The sequence below is a fragment of the Festucalex cinctus genome, chromosome 4 (assembly GCF_051991245.1).
Source record: "Festucalex cinctus isolate MCC-2025b chromosome 4, RoL_Fcin_1.0, whole genome shotgun sequence".
Lineage (NCBI taxonomy): Eukaryota > Metazoa > Chordata > Actinopteri > Syngnathiformes > Syngnathidae > Festucalex > Festucalex cinctus.
In genome coordinates, this window is record NC_135414.1 from 28,140,424 (window position 1) to 28,158,778 (window position 18,355).

Genomic DNA, 18,355 nt, shown 5'->3' on the forward strand with positions numbered 1-18,355 from the left:
TTTTGAAAACCGGAAATGTGGCATTTTTACCGGTAGTGCGTCACGGTCGCGTCCCTGCATTGGTCTAGCAGGCTGTCAGTCAAAGCTCGAGGACGTTATGTCACGGCCCATTCAGTCGCCGCGTTGCACGGGAGTGATTGTCAACACAGAAACATGGCTACCTCTTCGGCGAGCCACAAGGCTCGGAATGGAGGTAACGCAACCAAAGACAACCCCGGTTGTCACGAAGAGCCCGTGTCGCAGTCTCGAGAGATCATTAAACCTTCCATACTGGAGCTGACCAAAGAAGTGAGGACGAACATCCTGTGCACCGTTCAAGGATGTGGCAAGATCCTCCCCAACACACCTGCATTGAACATGCATCTTGTAAAGTCGCACAGAGTGAAGGTAAAATGGCTTAGAAACCACTGGAATGTTCGAAGGGTGCAGCGGTGAACCGATGAACCGAGCTAACTTAGCTAAGACTCCTGAAAACGTTGCAATAAAAAAAAAAAAAACGCAAGTCATGCATGCGAACTTCGGCGTGTAGCTAAAATGTAAGTGATGCTTCTAAGATGACGTGCTGCCGTTTGGTCAACCTTAGCAAGAAGTTCCGACATGCTTGAATTGGTGCTCGACGTGGGTTTTGGTCCGTGCGTTGCTCCCCTGACTTGATTTCTCAGTCCTTTCTTCGTCACTCCAAAGGCGTTTATTCATTGTTAACCAGTGTGGAGGCAGCGAGTGTGGCGATCAGAGGCTCATTCGTAGGAGGCAGTGATTCACTGTCTCTCCACTATTGAAGGAGATTTTTGCATGCAAAGGATGCCCGTTGTTCTGCAACAGGCCAGAGAGCTCTTTGTTAAAACTGACTCAATGAAAATGGAAATTACGCCCATATTTTAAAGGTGTTTGTGAACTGTGAAGTGCACTTGGGGCTATCATTGTTAAAAGAAACAACACAATTGCTCAAACTACCTTTAATTATGTTACTTATTATTAACAATTGATATGACCTAAGGGCAAAACAGACGATTTGCTCAAAGTAGAAGACTAAACATTTGTCGCTTAAAAAAAAAATGCGCATGCGCAAGACCATCCTACCTGCTCGACTGCTCCTCCTGAGGAAACGCCTATGAAATGTCGGGACCGCGCGCACGCGAGCTCATCTTCCCCTAGCAACGTGCACAGTTCTGTTTACAGTCGGCCTCGCTCGTACTGTATAAGTAAAGTAAAGGTAAATCAGTGGAGCTACAATGAATGGCTGAAACCTAAACTCAACCGGCGGCTACGTAAACACTCGAAGTGCGCATGCGCTGAAGCAAATTGGGTTCGTTAATCCTTAGTGAGGATTCTGCCTCGACTGAATTCCATTCTAGATTTACAGGTATACTGTTTTTGTCGTGAATTATTACAGTATTTTTTTTTTCTTCCCTAAAGAAAATCAACTCACACTGACCGAGAGCACAGTTCATGAGCAGCCCAATCTGTACCTGCAAAGAATGCCAGATAATCAAGACAAAAAGACTTATGCTGAATGGAGACACAGATTGTGCTATTTATAATCCACAATGAAGTGGCAGTTTTGGCAGATGCAGTAATTTGTTCTCTGGTCGACATGACTGAGCACTCTTTAGATGCTCGAATTACTCTGTATGCGCCGTGCGCATTATTCATGAGGTTCTACACAGAGAATGATGTGTGTGTTTTGATCATAACCTCTTTTAATGCCGCCTTTGCTCCACTGGATCATTGCATAACAATGTATCTGCTCATCTGAAATCCCTTATTTAACATGACTGGCTTTTTTCATTATGTACATGACACGTTGCTAACGCATCATGATAAACGTGAGTGCGTTTTCAGCTTTTGCTTCTCTGCTCCCTCTGGCGTTGGATCAGATGGAGGTGACCTTGACCACATTCCGGCTGGAGCAGTTACGAGTGTTGTGAAGCCTCAATAATTGTCAATTTTCTTCTGTAATGAATATCATTACTGCTCGTTTATCATTATATGATTGCCATTCGGGAAAGAGAGGCCAAACTGGTCATCTGATAGTTTGCTCGCTTCATATTGTTGGTCATACAGTTGTCTTAACAGCAGATAAATCGTCTCAGGTCACTCTAGATTAGGGATAGACCGATTATCGGCTGGGCCGATTATCGGCGCCGATATTTAGCATTTTGAGAAATATCGGCATCGGCCATTTTGACGAATCATATGGCCGATAATAGATCCATTTTTTTTTTAAGTGTTAACTTCAGGAAACTAATTTAAATGTAAATGTTTTAAAAAAGTTTTTATTTTCATTTTTGTCGACCCTGGGAACTCTCTGCACCTTCTGTTTTTGGTTGAAATTAAAACTGAGATAAGTAAAAATTTAATACTTTGGATATTTTTAAATTTTGGAAGACTTTTATTTCGTGTCGAAAAAAAACCCTTAAAAATATTTTACTAACCCTAAAAGTTGCTCAATAAACATATGCTTTAAAAAAAAAAAAAAGATAAGAGCTGGAGTTTGTATTTTTTCCAAATTTTGATGTCCCTTTTTAGTGAAAATGAATATCGGCTCCAAATATCGGTTATCGGCATCCTTCACTACTAATAATTGGTATCGGTATCGGGCCCGAAAAAACCTTATCGGTCTATCTCTACTCTAGATGCCAGCTGAAGGTAGAAAGATGGTATCACGATCTCTGTAAGAGAAGACTTGTCTCATGTGTCCTCTCCTCTGTCGCCCCAGGACGGTATTGTCAACCCCACAGTCAGGAAGGACATGAAGGCACCCAAAAAGCTTTACTGCTGTCCAATTGAAGGCTGTCCAAGGGGGCCTGGAAGACCCTTCTCCCAATTTTCCCTGGTGAAACAAGTAAGCCTTCACAAAGTCGAAAGCTGCCCATGAAAGCACATTTTTTGTCCTTGTTTTTTTTTTTTTTGTATATTATTTCTGGAGGGGTTCTGGAATTTTGGTTTATACGTGCAAGGTTGGGGAATCCAGGACCAGAAAGTTCAAAACCCTGAAACAGTTTGACTTTAGTCACAGGTGCTTTCTACTCAACAGGTGGAGAAGAGCTCGATTACCTGCCAGTCGAGTATTAGCACCTGAGGCTAATGCTAATCTCTGGCGGGGTTTTTACTTTCCAGACTTACTTTGTTCAAAACATATTGGTTGTTCTTTGTTTTCCCAGCACTTTATGAAGATGCATGCAGAGAAGAAACACAAGTGCTCCAAATGCAACAATGGCTACAGCACCGAGTGGGACCTCAAAAGGCACACGGAGGACTGCGGAAAGACTTACGAGTGTACGTGCGGCTGCCCCTATGCCAGCCGGGCTGCGCTTCTGTCGCACATCTTCAGGACGGGACATGAGATTCCTACTGAGCACAGGCATGCGCTCACTCTATCTCCGTTAAAATGGCAGAAGTCGCACTGTTGTTAACGACCTTTGTGTTTATTTCAGAATTCCACCAGTAAAAAAGCGGAAATTGGAGAAGCTCTCGACTAGTTCTGAAAAGGTCAAGATCACCGACTCTGTGATTATCCCCTCTACTCATGAGCTCATCGAGGATTCTTCGTCTTCTGACGTCGTCATCCAAAGTCCAGACGCGGCCAGTCAGACGCCCGGTGGCCACAAGAGCCTCCAGAAACAGCTTCTGCCCAAACCCAACATGGCATTGGTCAGCGTGCCCGTCATGCAGCTGGCCCACCTCCCCGTTCTCCTTCCGTCCACCGAAAGCGGCGCTCTTCGGTCTGTGGTGCTGGCGGTCAACAGCCAAGGCTCCGTTAGCACCCTGCACCTTCTGCCGCAGGCCTCGGGCGCCGTGGTCCCCCGGCTGGATGCTAACTGCTTGGGTTTCCAGGATAGCATGCCCACGTCTCGCTCCGGTCTGGGGCCCATCAGCACAGGGGTGCAGGTCGGACTGGACAGTCTGGTTGCGCACGACTCGGGCGGCGGCGTCCTGGGAGCGCAGCGAGGAAGGAGCACGTCCACCGACATTCAGACCGACAAGTCCTACCTGTCGAAAATGCCTCCGGGGCTCGCGGAGGGGATGGGATTGTGTCCCGTGGGCGAGTCGTCCGTGTCGTCCTGCTCCCAAACGGACATCAGCGTGAGTGCCCAAGTCCTCCTGCCAGTCAGTGTGCAAACCCAGACGTTCAACACCCGGGTCCGACCCACCTCCACCATCGGCGCTCAGACAGACAGCCAGTCCTCGAACCAAAGTATTTGCCCCTCTTCTTCCTTAACGGCGACACCGAGCAAAACCCGGCAGACGCAGACCTCCTTCACAATCCCGCAGTCGTTTGACAAGGCTCCCGATCAGGTCATCCTGTGCTCTGACCTTTTCAGCGGCGATGCACTTAGCGTTTCCACCCAGACTTCTGTGCTCGTCGAGGAGCCTCTGGCCACCACGGGTAGCAGTTTATGCGAGGCCGCAAAGGTAGCCGGAGGCATGTGTTTTGGGGTTCAGACGGACTTGCTCAACTCCAACAACGTGGCCGATAACCAAACCCAAACCATGACCTTGTTAAATGACCTGGAACACATCCTCTCCGACAGCATGTCCGGCCACCAGGTGCTGACGGATGCCGCAGCTGGCTGCGGGTCCAACCTGGGTGCCGTTCAGGAGCAACACGGCGCCATCGACTTTGACTTTGAAGAGTTTCTCAGCTCTGTGCACATTCAGACGCAGACGGAGGAAAGCCATCTGGAGGGCCTGAACGGCGACGCGCCACTGGAGTCCTTAGACATCCAGACCCAGACCGACTTCTTCCTGATGGACCAACTGGACGAAGGCGAGGGGCCGGGTCGAAGCCAAGCCAGCGACTTGGAGCTATTCGACACTCAGACTCAGACCGACCTCAACTTCCTCCTGAGCGCCGGAAGCCACGTGCCCCTGAGCAGCATCCTGCACCAGTCCAGCTTTTCCATGAGCACAGAGTCCTCCGACACAGAAACACAAACCGACCTGCAATCGTTTGCGCCCTGCCTGCCCGTTCAAAGCGCCGTTGGTCCGGGGGAGCCGTCGAGACTTTTGAACAGCACGGAGACGCAGACCAGCCAGGCGGAAGGCTTCGGGCACCTCTTCCTCACGAGCAACGAAACGCAAACGGTCATGGATGACTTCCTGTCGGCCGACTTGCTGTGGAACATGGATTCCCATTTCAGCTCCGTGGAAACGCAGACATGCCAGGAGCTTTGCGCTCTCTTGGAGAAACCAAACAGTTGAAGTTCTTTCTTCACGACGCGGCCTGATCTTTCTTTTTTTGCGACACGTTGCTTCTGTGTCCCGCCTCGATCGTTGGAATGAGCGAAGGACGTCCTCCAAGTGACGCAAGCAACGAAGATGGAAGAAGACTGTGAAAATGTGTCTTTGAATCATTCCGGCTAGGCTCATCTTGTCAAGTCGATATCCGGCTGCTTTGTGCACTTTATTAGCTTGGTGGGCAGGATGGTTCCGCTCCTGACAGTTTACGGATTTATTTGCACATACGTGTAACATAATGTGTCTTGTCTGAAATGTTATTTCTTGTTTCAGTGTTAGCCAGTGTCATTTTATTTGTATTTTTTTGGGGTGTTTGTCCTGAAACCTGCAGATTTATGCACATCCGTTTGAAATCTGCTGTTAATACAAACGATTGAATTTAGAGAAGAATTGACTGCATGAAAAAGAAAAAAAAAAAACTGTACAGTTAAACACAGTGCAGTTGTATTTCATTTGTTTAAAATGTGCATGAGACTTCAATTTGTGTCGAGCAAATATGTCAGATTTTACGCATTAAGACGTCCAAGTGTTACAGTTTCCATCTCAAGCCTAAATAGGGGCTTAAAAAAAAAAAAAAAAAAAAACAGGAACAGGAAAAAAAGGAGGTTGCACAAGAAAAAAATGTCAGTTATAACTTTTGATTGAAAGTAAACGTGGTCATTGTTGATAGGAAACTCTTCAGATTGGCTATATTTGTCGTTTGACTTATTCATTAACTTTGTGTAAATGTATACGCTGACAGTAATCCCGAATCATCACTTTGTACCTACTTTATATTACTGCACAGAAACACAGCTGATTAACATTAGCTGCTATTTTTGGCACAAAAGCTAATGTCTTCTGTTTTAAGAAAGTTATTGTTTCATTTCTGAAGTTTGGTTTGAAGTCATTCAAAACACTGTTGATTTTGTTTTACTGGGTTGCACAGAGTTACCTCGGGTTGACTTACCTCAAATTTGCTGAGGCACGCCAAGCAGCTAAAGCTCCACGTCGGCAACAGAGAGAGATTACATGTAACTTATTTTTACGTTTTCGTGCCTTAACTTGCAGTGTTATTTTTTTCCGTTACAATTATGTAAAGTGCGCTGTTTTGGATGATCAACATTAAGATCATGAAGATCGTTGCATGATTATCTAGATTTTGTTTTTTTTACTATGGTTGCATGATGTTCCTCATTTCCATTGGAAGACTTGTGCTGTGTGACTTGAAAATGCAACGTAGCATTTTACCGAACAATTTCTTTGACGCCGTCCCTATTTTCATGTTTGTCGAAACTGATGACGTCTTTTTTTTTTTTCACCTCTAAACATTTTGACAAAGGTTTTGCTGCGTTCATAATACTTGACAGATTCAATGATGACATTTTACCATTCAGTACTGTTTGTATTTATAACGACGTTTAATGATACTGATGTTTTGCTTTCAACTCTCAGCTACATGTCGATGCTTTTTTTCTTCTGAACTATAGCAAGCATCATTTCCTTTGTTTGGAGATTGCATGTTTTCACAGTACCAAATGCTTTTGCGTCTAGTATAACTGTAGAATTACATGTTGCAACTTAACTACAAAAGTTCCTAATAAACCGCTGGAACATAATTAATGTGTGGTCATTTTTTCATTAGAATACCTTTTCAAACTAGACTAAGTGCAATTTCTGGAGAAATTGCGTGGGAATGCTGAATGCTAACAGCTGAATGCGAAGATTTGAATGCACGTGGAATGCTGATGAAGTAAATTGAAAGATAAATTGTGACCTCCTGGTTTACTGGACAATGCACTTTACCAACTGTGCCACTGAGCAGTGTCAGATACCTGGTAATGATGATAAGTTATATGTATGGAAGTGGGCGTGGAAAGTGATGCAAAAAATTCAATGTCTGTCCCATTGAAAATGAATGGGGAAAAGTTATTACAAGTTAAATTGTGCAAATACTGTAAGTAATGTGGAATCAGACGATATATATACCCCGGGAGGCGTGAATTTTTTAAGCTAGTTGAAATTTGAACAATGTAAATTGGAAGTATTATGTGGGAGTTGTTACGCTGCAAAAAAGTGTGGAGAATCAAAATCACAACTTGACTAAGAGCAATTTCTAGAGAAATTGTGTGGGAATGCTGAAAGCTGAATGCTAAGATTTGGAATGCGTATGAAGTAAATTGAAAGATAAATTATGAAATTATGACCTCCTGGTTACTGGGCAATTGACTTTGCCACTGAGCAGTATCAGACACCTGGTAATAAGTTATATGTATGGAAGTGGGTGTGGAAATTGACCATTGAAAATGAATGGGGAAAAGTTGATATTACAAGTTAAATTGTGCAAATACTGAAAGTAATGTGGAATCAGGCGTGAATTTTTTAAGCTAGTTAAAATTTGAACAATGTAAATTGGAAGTATTATGTGGGAGTTTTTACACATCAAAAAAAATGGGAGAATAAAAATTCTAACAGATGTGCGAATGCTTCAGCATTCCCACAACTAGTCGTCAGGCATGCTGAAATGTCCATAATGAGACAATTTTCAACTAAATCGACTTATGTAATGATATGGTGGGTTAAACTTTTCCACTCAGTTTCTCTGCGCTTTCCTCCAATTTGATGTTGCTTAGTAACTAAACTGAGAAAGCACACAGGATAGCTGTTAACTAGAATCCCAAATCATTCATCATAGTTTAATATGCGTGGGCAATCATCAACAAGACAAGAAACATTGGTACTGCTAATTGTCATTCCAAATCATCAATCTTCATATATTATAGCATGCATTTCGTGAAGTAAAAACGCAAACATTGGCACATGAGTTAATTAAATAAATACAAAAAATGTTGCTTACATTATCTTTGGTTTGATCCGGAAGTCTTCTCACAACCAGCAACACTATAAAATGTTCCAAGGTTATTCACGGCTTATAGGTGACCTTTTGGCTTGTCCGTCATTTGATTGGAGGTAAAAATGTGAAGTTTGTAATGGGGACCACTTTGCTTTTAGTTCGACGTTTTGTGGGTTTGGCTGGCCTGCCCTTTGACATGTTTGTGGGTAAATGCAAGTGCACGGGAATGGCGCTGAGATGGCCCCTCTCTTCGTGTAACAGATGTGACGAGTCTTCCTCCGCGCCGCCATCCAGCGCGTTCAGTTCTGCGGACTCCGGCTCCAGTGTGGCCTTCTGGCTCGACGAGGCGGATTTCTTGGAGTAACGAGGGCTTGACTGAGACTCGCTGCATTGCTCTCCGCTCATGGCTAACGTGTCCGCATGATACGCCGTCTCCGCGTGCGAGGAGGGTGGGATGTCTGTCTCCTTACGCGGCTTTGGTTTCTTGTCTCGCTTTTGAGGAAGGAGGATGCAACTAACTGGAGCGACTCTGTCCCAGCCACGTACCTATAACCGCAAAAACAAAATGTAACGTTTTGATGAGGCTGTCATCAGAACTGTGTTAATTTTTTTTTTTTTTAAATCACTTAATCATAGACAAGCACTTACGGCCTCTTCCCAACCACAGTAGCAATGATACTCATGTGGCTCGAGTTCTTTTAAAAAGGCCTCCTCGCTCATCTCGAGCAGGACATCGACATGCATCCTTTGTGCTTTGTAAAGCTGCTCATCAACAGCATCTTCCTGCTCAGGAGTCGCTCCATCTGATCCATCCATTGCTGCGGCGTCCTTTTGTGGCATATAAAGGTTACAAACATTAAGGTGTTTACTTATCGCGTAAATATGTCTAATTTTGAACAAAACATCAAATGAATGTGACTAAAAAACATGAGTAGAAGAGAAACAAACAACAAATACATAAATAAGACATTTATTGTAAAAGATTAATTCAGAAATATATTTTAAAAAAAAATGTTTTCAGGTCCTGGAGTATCTAACAGGGTTGCATCAAACAACAAATATCTTATAAAAGTGTGCTACTGTGCTATTGAGCTGAATGAATCAAAATAGATTGGATTTATTCCCAGTTTCTCTCAAAAACAAAACAAAAACAAAATAGAGCAACAAAATTATAAATAACCCTTTTTTTTTCTCTTTTCTTTTTTTCAAAGATTTTGGTGCCTAAATAGTACTCCAATTCTGGAATGACCTGTGACGGTAACTTGAACTACTACTCCAAATAAATACAATGTACTAAAAAATAATAATAATAATAATGAAAAATTAATGATTAGAATACGCACAATGTTTTTTAATTTGCAGCTCACGTGAACATTATCTGTTGATAAGCACGCCCGAGTCTGTGCCGTTACCATTCATTGAGACATACACCTTGAACATTACATACAAAACGGCTTGCAGTAACAAGTTATCACATCCACGTCATGTTGACAAGAAGCCGTCCGGCATGCAACGGGTGCGTATACATACAGGCAGACGTTCGTGAGGTACCAACGGCCGTGATGACGTAGCGTTGCTTTAAACGTTACGCAAAAAAACGGCGTGTGACGTCAAGCCCCCCAAAAATGCGCGGTTGTTTGGCGAGCTCGCGTCGCGAAACATGGCGTGACCGGAAGACGACAAGGCCGCATGACAAAACTCTCGAGGCTCGAGCAAAGAAGCTGTTGTTCGATCAGTTCCGGACTGTCTTTCGAAAGGTTTCTCACCGCGAGGTAAATTTAGTTAAATACAATAATGTCTTTTTTCCCCCCAGTTCCGACCTGTCAAGCATTCGAGGCAAAAGTAAACAACCAAAATGGCGGATAGTAATATATTGTTTTTTTTTATTTTGGTCCTCAAAACTCATTTTGATCTCTAGAAAACATACCATTTTGCAATTTTGTTTCATTTATTGTTTTAATCTTATTTCATAAGCATTCCATACAGTTAAGTAGTTGACCGTATAATTTCATGCAGGAAGATAGCGGCAATACTATCACATATGTGAAGTTATGGCGAATATTTATGAATGAAGAAAGCTATCTAATTTTATACTCGAGTATAAGTTACATTTCCAATATGTATTATTGGTTTTAGTTTGTTTGTTCTAGGTTTTTTTTGTAGTAGTGTAGATAGATCAATGTTTCTCAACATTTACTGAGCCAAGGCAGCCATTTTACACTGCGCCAAGCAAAAAAAAAAAAAAAATGCTGAAAAAAAAGTGACTCTTGTCTCAGTTTACTCACTTGGTGTGAATGTCTAGGCCTGATTAATTGATCCCCCATGTTGACAGCCTGTTTGTATGAAGGGCAGCAGGTTAATTGTGCCTTCTGTAATCTAATGTCATGTCAGACATCATACGTCCCTTATCTAGGATGAGCAAAAATATATATTTGTATTTGACAAATCCGGCGGATAATTTAGACTTTTACATTGTTAATTTGTTAGTAAGAGTTCTCTAAAACAAAACACTGCTTAGTCATTTTGTTTAAGTGGCCATAATATCGTGCCAAGTTAGTGAACATGAAGAGTGCTTCTTTGATAATAATTTATCCCTAATTCTCGCACACAAGGGTGACAACAGCTGGCGAGGAACGTTCAAACCAGGCGGAAGCAGAATCTGACTATGCTGATTTATAAAGCAAAGTTGGACAGATTGAAACAGCTGAAGTTTAGGAAGGTGTAAAGCAAAAGATGAGGTAAGTGGACATATTAGATGGACAGCAACAGGCTGAGGTGCGATATAAATGACAAAAGAACGGATAGTGAGAGTGATCGTGCGAGAACAAGGAGCTTAGGTGTGAGCTGAACACTTGAGACAGGCGGATTAGAGCTTCTTGAAATGTAATGCAGTGCAGGGAAAGTGTTATAAACAGACGCCACGTTTCTCCCATCCAAAGCAATAATCCAACTGGGCATTGGCCACTTTCAAAGAAGCTGACCCTGTTCTAAACGGTTTTATTGACTCTTTAACTTCTGAGGCTTTTTTAACCTTCCTTCCGGGCCAACACTTTGCCCGTCTGTTTAACGTTTTATGTTGTGGAACTTTTTCCACTGCTTTATCTGACACCATAGAGATGCCCGTTAACCGTGTGGTGCCCTCGGCCCCACGTGATACATGATTGTGGAAGCTTTTGTATCATGGATGGGCGCTCGCCTTTTTTATGAGTGAGAACCATATTCAAGTGAAATTATTTAGGGAGGCTTACCTGACTTCACTGTGCGTAACGTCACAATATCATGCTTTGTAGGGCTGCTCGATTATGGAAAAAAATAATAATCACTATTATTTTGGCAATAATTGAAATCACGTTTATTCAAACGATTATTTTTTTGGTACAAAACAAGACAGTGTTTAAACATTTAAAAATATTAAGACCAATTAAAAAAAAAATAGAAATACTATAATTATGTAAGTTCCTTTTGGACCAAATAAAATTGATAAATTTATAGTAGTATTTATGCCCTGCGATTGGCTGGCAACCAGTCCAGGGTGTCCCCCGCCTACTGCCCAAAGCCAGCTGAGATAGGCTCCAGCACCCCCCGCGACCCTTGTGGGGAATAAGCGGTCAAGAAAATGGATGGATAATAATATTTATTTATTTATTTATTTATTTATTCATTTATTTATCTAATGATTAAATGATTATTATTATTTTTTTGGTACAAAACAAGAAAATGTTTAGGCATTTAAAACTATTTAGACTAATTAAAAAATAGAAACACTATAATTCTGTAAGTTCCTCTTGGACCAAATAAAATTTGTAATAATATGATTATGCTGATTTTGTAATTGAGGAGTGTAATTATTGAAATTGCAATTGAATTTCGATTAATTGCACAACGCTAATGCTTCGTCACCGTAACATTTAACCTACTAAGTGTAACACAGTTCATTAAGCAATACTGTTGAAATGGTTCCTGTTCTTTGTGGATGACTGAAGGGGATTAATTCTATTTGCATGTTTCAGCAATTGCAGTTAGAGTCACCTGAAGGCGTACAACAGCTGACGACGACATCACGTGAACCTCTGACGAAGGAAACGGTCGTTGCAGAAACATGTTAGGTAAAGCCAAAGTTTCTTTTCTGAAACGGTATGAACCGATCAAGTGTCTGAATAACGTTGTTCTGCAACTCATTCAGCTTTCTATGGCTAGTTTGATCCAGTTATTTGTCTTAAGGTGACATAGAAGTTTAAAATTGCAGCCAGGTCACACTTGGAAAAGAGATTTATAACCCCAATAAGTTTTTTTCTTTGTTTAAATAAAGGGTGGGGGGGGGGGGGGGGGGAAGAATTGCTTAATGTTCACGTAAATATGGCTCAGTCTTTTCCGGTTTTGAAAAAAACAGCAAAAAGGAATGGCTGGGCGCAATCCATACAAATTAACCACCACATTGTCTTAAGCCTTCTTTTTTTCTTTTCTTTTTTTTTTTTTGCTTTAAAAAAGAAACCCAAATAATACCATGATCATTTAGTTCCAATGTCCCAATTGTCATCAAAATCCATCCATTTTGCAAGCGATCATGATTTTCCAAGCAACGTAGAACCAACTCTTAGATATTGTTCTCTCCCAGGACCTGCTTTCCTGGACACCACCATTCATGAAAACGTGTGAATAAAAGTACATACAAATACTCATTAAAAATTGAGATCCAGGAACTAAACATTAGCTCCAATTTGGTTTATTAAGATTTGCCGTATCTGATGCCAGCTGATGGTAAAAACTAAAAAGCCATGACATATACGTATTGTGTAAAATGAATACATCAGACAAACCTTTCATATGCTATTTTTTTTGACAGTTGCTTTCTTTAGATTCAAAGTGAAGTGCAGATTGCAGATGTATGTAATGAATGACAGAACTTCTCATGATGAATATTCTCGAGCCTCTGATTAAAACGGCTTTAAGATTTTCTGCTTAATTCAGACTCCACAAACGCAATCTTAATCAGAATGCTGTTTAGACGAAGTCAATATTTGACTTTGGACTTCCCCTTCACGGACAATACACAAAGAAAACACAAGGGAGTCATTGTAACTTACCCTTGGATGGACGTCTGCACTAGTTCACAATCCTTGTGGCATACAGGTTGTTGGATTTAGTATAATTTTTACCCGCGTCAAACTGTTTTTTTTTTTTTTTTTTGTCTGCTTGCTGAGGGAGTCGTTTCACTTTCAGTCCACTGTGCGGCGGGGTGACTGCTAGTCGGTAGCAACGCTGTCGCCATGGCAACCCCTCTTTTGCAGTCTGACGCAACAAAATGGGCGGGGCGGAGGCTCCCCTGCTGCAGCTTGGTCTAAAAAGCACAGACAGCAGAATGACAATTTTATTCAATACTTAGTCGCTCAGCAGTACACATGAAAGCTTAATGGATAATATTGTGCTAACGCTAAAAAGTACTCCATCTCACACTGCACGTGTACGATGACATATGCTCAAACGTGGGAACCATTTTGACTCCAGCGAGGCGACGTTCAGATCTGCACGTAGACTTCACGGCTCACCCACGCCGCGTTTTGACGTCACATACAACAATGTCACGCGAGAGGGCGGTCTTTCGTCGATGGTTTGCTTTGAATTTTGAAACCTCGAGACTGAAGCGTTTTCTTACCCGCCGCCTCTTTATACATTTTAACTGACAAATCTGATGAAGCGGACAGCGCTCAACAACACCCGCGTCAATTGGTCCCGGACCCCGAAGCCGAAGTGACGCAGCCGCGGCGCCAATCCGCGAGTGGGATACTGACACCTGACTGTTTGGTTCACCCCCCCTCCACCACCACCACCACCACCACCACCACCAGTCGCCGGTCTCCACACGACCACCGAGTTCGTCTCTGCAGTGCAGGGGCTGCAGCGTTGTATGGAAGCAGAGCGCGCGCGCCCTACCGCGGACATGCTGCCCCCGAAGACTTGCCTGCCCAGGAACTACAGCTGCATCGCCGGACTCTTCGGCAGCCTGGCCGCGGCGAACCCGCGCCTCGACGATGGGGACGATTTTGACATCATGAACGGCACCTGCGAGCCCGCCGAGAGTCCCGTCGTGGATGAGAGGCCGCGCGGGCGGGAGACCTTCCTCAAGCCCCCGCAGAGTCCCAGCCTGCGCCGGAGGTGCAAGTCCCTACCCACCCCCACGGAGAGGGCCAAATTGGAAATCTCCCGCAGCAGGAGTCCGACAAGTCAGAAGAAGGTGCGCTTCGCCGACTCTCTGGGTCTGGAGCTCATCTCCGTGAAACACTTCGACGACTCGGACGAGCCCGAGGTGCCGGAGCGCATTTTGGCCAAGTTGCCCAAATCCACGGACTTTAATCACATGGCGGCGACGAAATTCCCACGACCCCTCGGGCAGTCTGTGTTCATGGAGCTGCAGTTCACCAGCCCGGGCAGCCTCCCCGGCTTCGAGCAGAGGGTGCGAGAGGTGAAAGTGCTGCTGGAGAACGTGGAGACGGACGAGTTCAGCCTGTCCGGCTTCGTGCGCGTTTTGAACCTGGCCTTCGAGAAGAGCGTCTCCCTGCGCTACTCCCTCAACAACTGGATCACCTTCATGGACAGTTTGGCGTCCTACGTGCCCCACTCGAGCGACGGCGCCACCGACCGGTTCTCCTTCAAGGTGGTCATGCCGACCTACATGGAAAACGGGGGCACGTTGCAGTTCGCGATCAAATACACGGTCGACGGCGAGGAGTTTTGGGATAACAACAACGGGAATAACTACCAAGTGCGCCGTCACCGCTTCAAGATGTCTCCGCCGAAGGAATGGGAGAACGGATGGATCCACTTTATATAAGCTCAAACACATCGCGTGCGTAAATTGTGCGTACATGAATTGAACCCCCGGGTACCTTTTTTTAAAATGACTAACGTGTATAAATGGGTGTTTTAGTTCAGCCATAATTGGTGTATCTGTGGGGGGCAGTACACACTAACAACTTGTGAGCATTTGAGGTGCCCGGTGCGGGTTAATTTGCCTTGATGTCAGGGCTCTGTACAGCTCGGTGCCCTTTGGGAGGGCACGTCCATATTATGTAACGTGGAAACACGTGACGAGGGGGAAAAAAAAACAAAAAACGTGCCGGGCCATTCCGACCTCGGGCATCATCGCCCTTTTGCAGGAGATGCCGCAAAGTTAATTGTTGTCGTGAGGCGTCTTCCTTTTTGCACGGGTGCAACAGTATCGCTCATAACTAGGTGGGGAACACATATTGAGATGTCGCTGCCTTGAAAATGTAGCGTGCTTTGATTGAGCTGGGGTCATAGAGATTTATCTGACACACACTATCTTCCAAAGTTAATAATAGTGTGTCTCATTCATTGATTATGTGATGCCATTAAATGCCTTTGTAAAGCTTGGTATGGGAAGCAGAGCATTTATAGTTTTATTTTTGCTCACGTTTGTTGCAACTATTTTTCTCCCCTAAAATCTGAATTTTGTCCATTCAATATTTCTAAAAACACTGAGATTATATTGCCTCTTAACTCCCTTTTGAAAGTATAGCGAGAGGATAAGTAAACCTTTATCTTTTGAACATTATTGAACAGATTTTTTTTTTTAAACAAATCTACTGTTAGTACATTTTTCCACTTGAAAGCTATTTTTCACAGGTGATGTTCTTTGTAAATGTTTATAGAAAAAAATGAAGTAGCTGTCTTAAAACTACTTTGTCTACTGTCACTGTTGAAGTGCAGTGCTCTCAATATTGCCTGCACTATCACGTTTTTTGTTTTGTTTTTTTAACTTTTCAGCTCACATTTCAAATTAGGAATATAGCTAAATTGACTAAATTTCATCACAAATGCTCAAGACACAAACTCAATGATAACAAACATTTTTACCATAACAAAGTTTAAATAAAATAAGCAATTTTCCAACAAATTGATTGCTTGATAATAAAAAATAGATTGCCGCATTTTAATTCTGGGTGACCCATTAAAAATTGACTTTTGTCCACATTTATTCTGTCCCAACCCTGATTTTTGATTTTTTTTTTAAAAGGAAAGATTTTTTTTATTTTTTATTCACTTGTCTTCCAAGTTAGACTTCACATTATAAATTGGCTTTGCTCTCATACTGTATTGGTCTCTGTGTTGCTCACAGTTGGTGTGTCGTTTGTGTGAGAAGCTAGCATAGTTATGTCAGAGCACTTTGGAATTATCTCCGGCTGCAATATGAACATCACTTTGTTTACATTACAGTAGTCTCAGAAGGGAGCTCTTCATTTATTGATGCAATCTGGCTGATGTGCACATAAACAACAACAACAACAACAAAAGTTTTCCAGTAAACACTTAGCTTTTGGAGTACTTCCGCTGTGAAGCGCCTAGTCAATCTCAGAATCAAAAATGTTTCACGGTTCAGGATAGGAGTGCTAAAATGAGAGCGAGGCTGTCGGAGATGACATTGCACGGAGCTTTGTCATTTAAATATGAAAGTCGTCTGCGGGGGGTTTTGTTGGACACGTGTATTTGCACATTGTAGAGACTGCGCAAGGGATGTATCAGTATAGCAACATGAGCGGTAACATCATTTGATTGGCTCAAACACATTCTATGGTTCATATTTGACTAATTTGTGACGTTGAGATTTCAACATGGCTGCCGTGACTGGTGCATCCCTAATGAAGGGCTGTTGTCGGATTCAGTTTCTCATTTAAATGGTGGCGTCATGCTTCTCATCAGCGCTCCCTGATAAATGTATATATAGATATGTACTGTATTGTAAATGTCAATCAATGTCTCATAATTGTTGAATGTCTTCATATTACTGTTTGTGATGTGAGTATAAGCATCTTAAAAAGAAAATTTCAGAGATGCAACTGGTTCACGTTTATCCTGTGAAGTTTCAATACAAAAACCCAACTTTTAAAAGCACACAATCAGATCTTGAAATAATTCAGAGGAAAACTTGTAATTGCAATTGAACTGAGTTAGACTTTTTGCACCGTTGCAAATGTACGCCGCCTTACTGTTCTAGTACTTCACTGTATAAAAGAGATGGAAGCTTGTAAGTGCTTGCTTGCTTGTGACGAAAATGTGATTGCCGATGGTTGGGAACATGTCCGGTGACAATCGCCAAATGACCTTTGGTCTTTGGCGTGGAATATGAGCGACTTATGATTGTAGTTGTTGCTGGGCGAGTTCACTCGATAACGCTTAATTGCACTTTGGAGGACAAGGAAAGACGGGGTTGGTACATGGGGAAATATAGCTTTTTTTGTGAAAGTAAGTTTTGCAGTATGGTCCCCTTCCTCATTCACTGCTGTGTTCTCTCACTAAGTAACGCCTTGACATATATATTTTTTGGTCAAATATGGAACATTGTATGCTCGTGATTATTTTCCTATCAACTATTTTAATGTCATCTGCTTAACCTGTACTGTCTCTGAATGTTAATCATGTTCGCGTGCATGCACAACTGAAACCTTTATTTTTCTGTTAGTTTAACAATAGAACCACTATTTTATTAAATAAATGCTCAATAAAAAAGTTGAAACAAATACTCTTGATTGTTCTTTTTTTTTTTCCGGTGCTAATTGGAGAGCTGCAAACGTGATCCTGTCTGGTCATTTGAGCAGCTCATTTTCCAAAGCCACCTGCTGGTCCCCTTCGGTAAAGCTGCACATGCACTGACTGCAGTGTGCTGTCGCCATCGCTGACATGGCTGCAGACATGTCCTTGAAATGACCCCCACCCCCAAAGTCTAGCCTAACCAAAACCGCTCTTTGTTTACAAAATTGCTCTTTGAAAGCTGAAGAACAAATGTTTAGAAAAGGTCTCAAGTGGAAGCTTATTAGAAAGATACACAGTTGTTTGTAACACTGGCGTTAGTCTAAAAATAAAAGTTGAGTGCAAGCTGGTGCATTTCAAACATATTTTGAGTCATGTGAAGTACTTACGATGCTTGCCTTCATGTGGTATCGTAATTATGGTAAATACCATATGTCGAGTAGAAAATTGAACGTGAACGCCCCCTCATGTTGTATTTTTTTGCTGGACAACCGGGAATTTATTTTGACACTCGAGTTTCCGAGTTGAGATTACTTTTCGCGGAGAACGCAGAAGGATTTTGTGAATGGCAAGAAATATTAACACTTATAGCACGGCAGGCTGATTTAAAATCTACACAAGTACGTCGAACACACAATTTTGCTATAACAACAAAATTACATGAACAGAACTCGGTCGTAATTAGGAGTTTCCGAGTGGTAACGGCCATCTTTCCCATAGCACGTGAAAGTAGTA

General features: G+C 42.7%; 3 protein-coding genes and 1 long non-coding RNA gene across 6 annotated transcripts; 3 read left to right on the plus strand and 1 right to left on the minus strand.

The window, feature by feature from the left end:
* The first annotated feature begins 62 nt into the window (after positions 1 to 62).
* Positions 63 to 6,823, plus strand: atmin (ATM interactor). Its single transcript, XM_077520061.1, has 4 exons — positions 63 to 387; positions 2,720 to 2,845; positions 3,165 to 3,364; positions 3,438 to 6,823. Exons 1-4 carry the CDS (start codon positions 154 to 156, stop codon positions 5,203 to 5,205), a joined length of 2,328 nt encoding a protein of 775 aa, XP_077376187.1. The 5' UTR covers positions 63 to 153; the 3' UTR covers positions 5,206 to 6,823.
* A 1,097-nt stretch (positions 6,824 to 7,920) lies between these two features.
* On the minus strand, positions 7,921 to 13,875 carry c4h16orf46 (chromosome 4 C16orf46 homolog). 3 transcript variants are annotated; one of them, XM_077520070.1, is made up of 4 exons: positions 13,527 to 13,875; positions 13,159 to 13,412; positions 8,723 to 8,902; positions 7,921 to 8,620 (listed from the first exon to the last, which is right to left on the minus strand). In XM_077520070.1, exons 3-4 carry the CDS (start codon positions 8,888 to 8,890, stop codon positions 8,177 to 8,179), a joined length of 612 nt encoding a protein of 203 aa, XP_077376196.1. In that variant the 5' UTR covers positions 8,891 to 8,902; positions 13,159 to 13,412; positions 13,527 to 13,875; the 3' UTR covers positions 7,921 to 8,176. The 3 variants fall into 3 exon arrangements, with proteins under 3 accessions (XP_077376196.1, XP_077376197.1, XP_077376195.1); XM_077520071.1 differs by lacking the exons at positions 13,159 to 13,412; positions 13,527 to 13,875 and adding an exon at positions 9,605 to 11,188; XM_077520069.1 differs by lacking the exons at positions 13,159 to 13,412; positions 13,527 to 13,875 and adding an exon at positions 9,418 to 9,575.
* Positions 9,648 to 12,338, plus strand: LOC144018016 (uncharacterized). Its single transcript, XR_013283322.1, has 3 exons — positions 9,648 to 9,846; positions 10,687 to 10,812; positions 12,085 to 12,338. It is a non-coding gene; the product is annotated as an uncharacterized LOC144018016 (long non-coding RNA).
* LOC144018007 (protein phosphatase 1 regulatory subunit 3E) lies at positions 13,295 to 17,610 on the plus strand. Its single transcript, XM_077520068.1, has one exon. The coding sequence runs from the start codon at positions 13,980 to 13,982 to the stop codon at positions 14,901 to 14,903; it is 924 nt and encodes a 307-aa protein (XP_077376194.1). The 5' UTR covers positions 13,295 to 13,979; the 3' UTR covers positions 14,904 to 17,610.
* The last annotated feature ends 745 nt before the right edge of the window (positions 17,611 to 18,355 follow it).

Excerpts from the sequence above, each read along its gene's own strand:
- atmin (XM_077520061.1), top strand. The coding sequence starts at position 154 with ATGGCTACCTCTTCGGCGAGCCACAAGGCTCGGAATGGAGGTAACGCA. Across the intron at positions 388-2,719 it reads TAAAGTCGCACAGAGTGAAG|GACGGTATTGTCAACCCCAC; the intron begins GTAAAATGGCTT and ends CTGTCGCCCCAG. Across the intron at positions 3,365-3,437 it reads GAGATTCCTACTGAGCACAG|AATTCCACCAGTAAAAAAGC; the intron begins GCATGCGCTCAC and ends TGTTTATTTCAG.
- c4h16orf46 (XM_077520069.1), bottom strand. The coding sequence starts at position 9,489 with ATGGTAACGGCACAGACTCGGGCGTGCTTATCAACAGATAATGTTCAC. Across the intron at positions 8,903-9,417 it reads GCTGCAAATTAAAAAACATT|GACGCCGCAGCAATGGATGG; the intron begins GTGCGTATTCTA and ends ATGCCACAAAAG. Across the intron at positions 8,621-8,722 it reads ACTGTGGTTGGGAAGAGGCC|GTACGTGGCTGGGACAGAGT; the intron begins GTAAGTGCTTGT and ends TTGCGGTTATAG.
- LOC144018007 (XM_077520068.1), top strand. The coding sequence starts at position 13,980 with ATGGAAGCAGAGCGCGCGCGCCCTACCGCGGACATGCTGCCCCCGAAG.